Source organism: Alexandromys fortis, unplaced genomic scaffold, assembly GCF_014885135.2.
Source record: "Alexandromys fortis isolate MF-2015 unplaced genomic scaffold, M_Fortis_MF-2015_v1.1 scaffold_233, whole genome shotgun sequence".
Classification (NCBI taxonomy): Eukaryota; Metazoa; Chordata; class Mammalia; order Rodentia; family Cricetidae; genus Alexandromys; species Alexandromys fortis.
Genome location: NW_026068146.1, coordinates 872,824 through 874,299, shown reverse-complemented (window position 1 = coordinate 874,299; position 1,476 = coordinate 872,824). Strand labels below are relative to the sequence as shown.

Below are 1,476 nucleotides of genomic sequence, written 5' to 3'. Positions count from 1 at the left end.
TTGGTATTTACCCTTAATTCAATGGTTGCAGGATTTTTTTCTCCCTGCTACTAGATTAAATCTAGGAATCTCATTGTGGAGGTTTGAATAAGAATGGCCCTTGAAGGCCCTTATGTTTGATATTTGGTCCTCAGTTGGTAGAACTATTTGGGAAGGATTAGGAGGTGTGGCCTTGTTGGAGAAGGTGTGTTACTACAGAAAGGTGTGCAGGAAGGCTTTGAGGTTTTTTTTTTTTAATATTTATTTATTTACTTATTTATTATGTATACAATATTCTTTCTGTGTGAAGGCCAGAAGAGGGCACCAGACCTCATTACAGATGGTTGTGAGCCACCATGTGGTTGCTGGGAATTGAACTCAGGACCTTTGGAAGAGCAGGCAATGCTCTTAAACGCTGAGCCATCTCTCCAGCCCCCAGGCTTTGAGGTTTTAAAAGCCCATACTGTTTCCAGTGTGGTCTCTGCCTCCGGGTTTCAAATTGTAAGCTCTCAGCTACTGCTCCGGTGCCATGCCTCCCTACCATGATGCTCCCAACCCTCTGAAATTGCAAGTCTGAAATACACTCTTCCTTCTGTTAGCTGCCTTGGCTGTGGCATTTCACTACAGCAATGGAAACATAACTAAGACATTCGTGTACGCTGGTCCAGTATCAGACCACTGAGCCACATCCCCTGCTGTCAGCTTAAAAAATATTTTCAATTCACACTTGAATCTCAAAAATAAAATCCCCAAATTCAAAAGGTGTAGATCTCTAATTATATGTACTATAAAGGGTCTCAAAATTAATTTTATTCAATTTTGACTTAGTCAAAATCAAGTTAGGATGCAAATCTTGAACTATGTAAACTGCAGTTCCCCGAGGCTAGGAATCACTGGCCTAAGGCAAGGCTGGGAAACCTTCTCTGTAAAGAGATAAATATTTTATAGTTTATAATAAAGTCTGTGGTATGTTACAGTATGCTGTGGACACAGTATGTCAAGGAATGAGTATGGCGTGTTACGGCACAGTTTCATTCACAAAACGGGCAGTGGTCCAGCCCACCTGAACAGCAGCTTCATGGACTTCTGCTGAAGTCACTTACATTTCACATTCCCACCAAGAATATCTACCTAGCAATTCAGGTTCATACAATAAGTTATTAATTAGTAGAAATAGTTATGTAAGCTTGAGTCTCAAGAGCTGTTAGAAAAATCTGAACTATTTGAAATGCAAGGATATCTTTTGGAGCTCCAGTGTGACCTGAATCCTACCTAATGGGCAAAGCCTCATCTGCTCCCCTGTGCACTTTGACCTTACCTGCTTGGCTAAGCCGGGGGACCAGGTATTGCCGTCCTGAAGTCTGCAGCAAAGGAGCCAGATCATGAAAGAGGTAAAACACTCCAGTCTGCCGAGCTTTCCTACAGGCCTCGTCATCTTCCTTCAATTCAAATAAATATCTGTATTTGGGGAGTAAGCATCGAAAGACCAGACTTAGA

The 1,476-nt window shown here is 41.8% G+C and overlaps 1 protein-coding gene across 4 annotated transcripts in view; it reads right to left on the bottom strand.

Annotated features, from left to right (window-relative positions):
- The window catches only part of Nudt13 (nudix hydrolase 13), a 55,423-nt gene that overhangs the window by 15,297 nt on the left and 38,650 nt on the right, over positions 1–1,476 (bottom strand). For all 4 annotated transcript variants that reach the window (XR_007589385.1, XM_050126967.1, XM_050126968.1 and 1 more), the window contains exon 3: positions 1,298–1,437. Coding sequence is in view for 3 of the 4 variants with exons in the window: in XM_050126967.1 (XP_049982924.1) it covers positions 1,298–1,437 (140 nt within the window). In the remaining variant the exon portion in view is untranslated. The remainder of the gene's footprint in view (positions 1–1,297; positions 1,438–1,476) is intronic.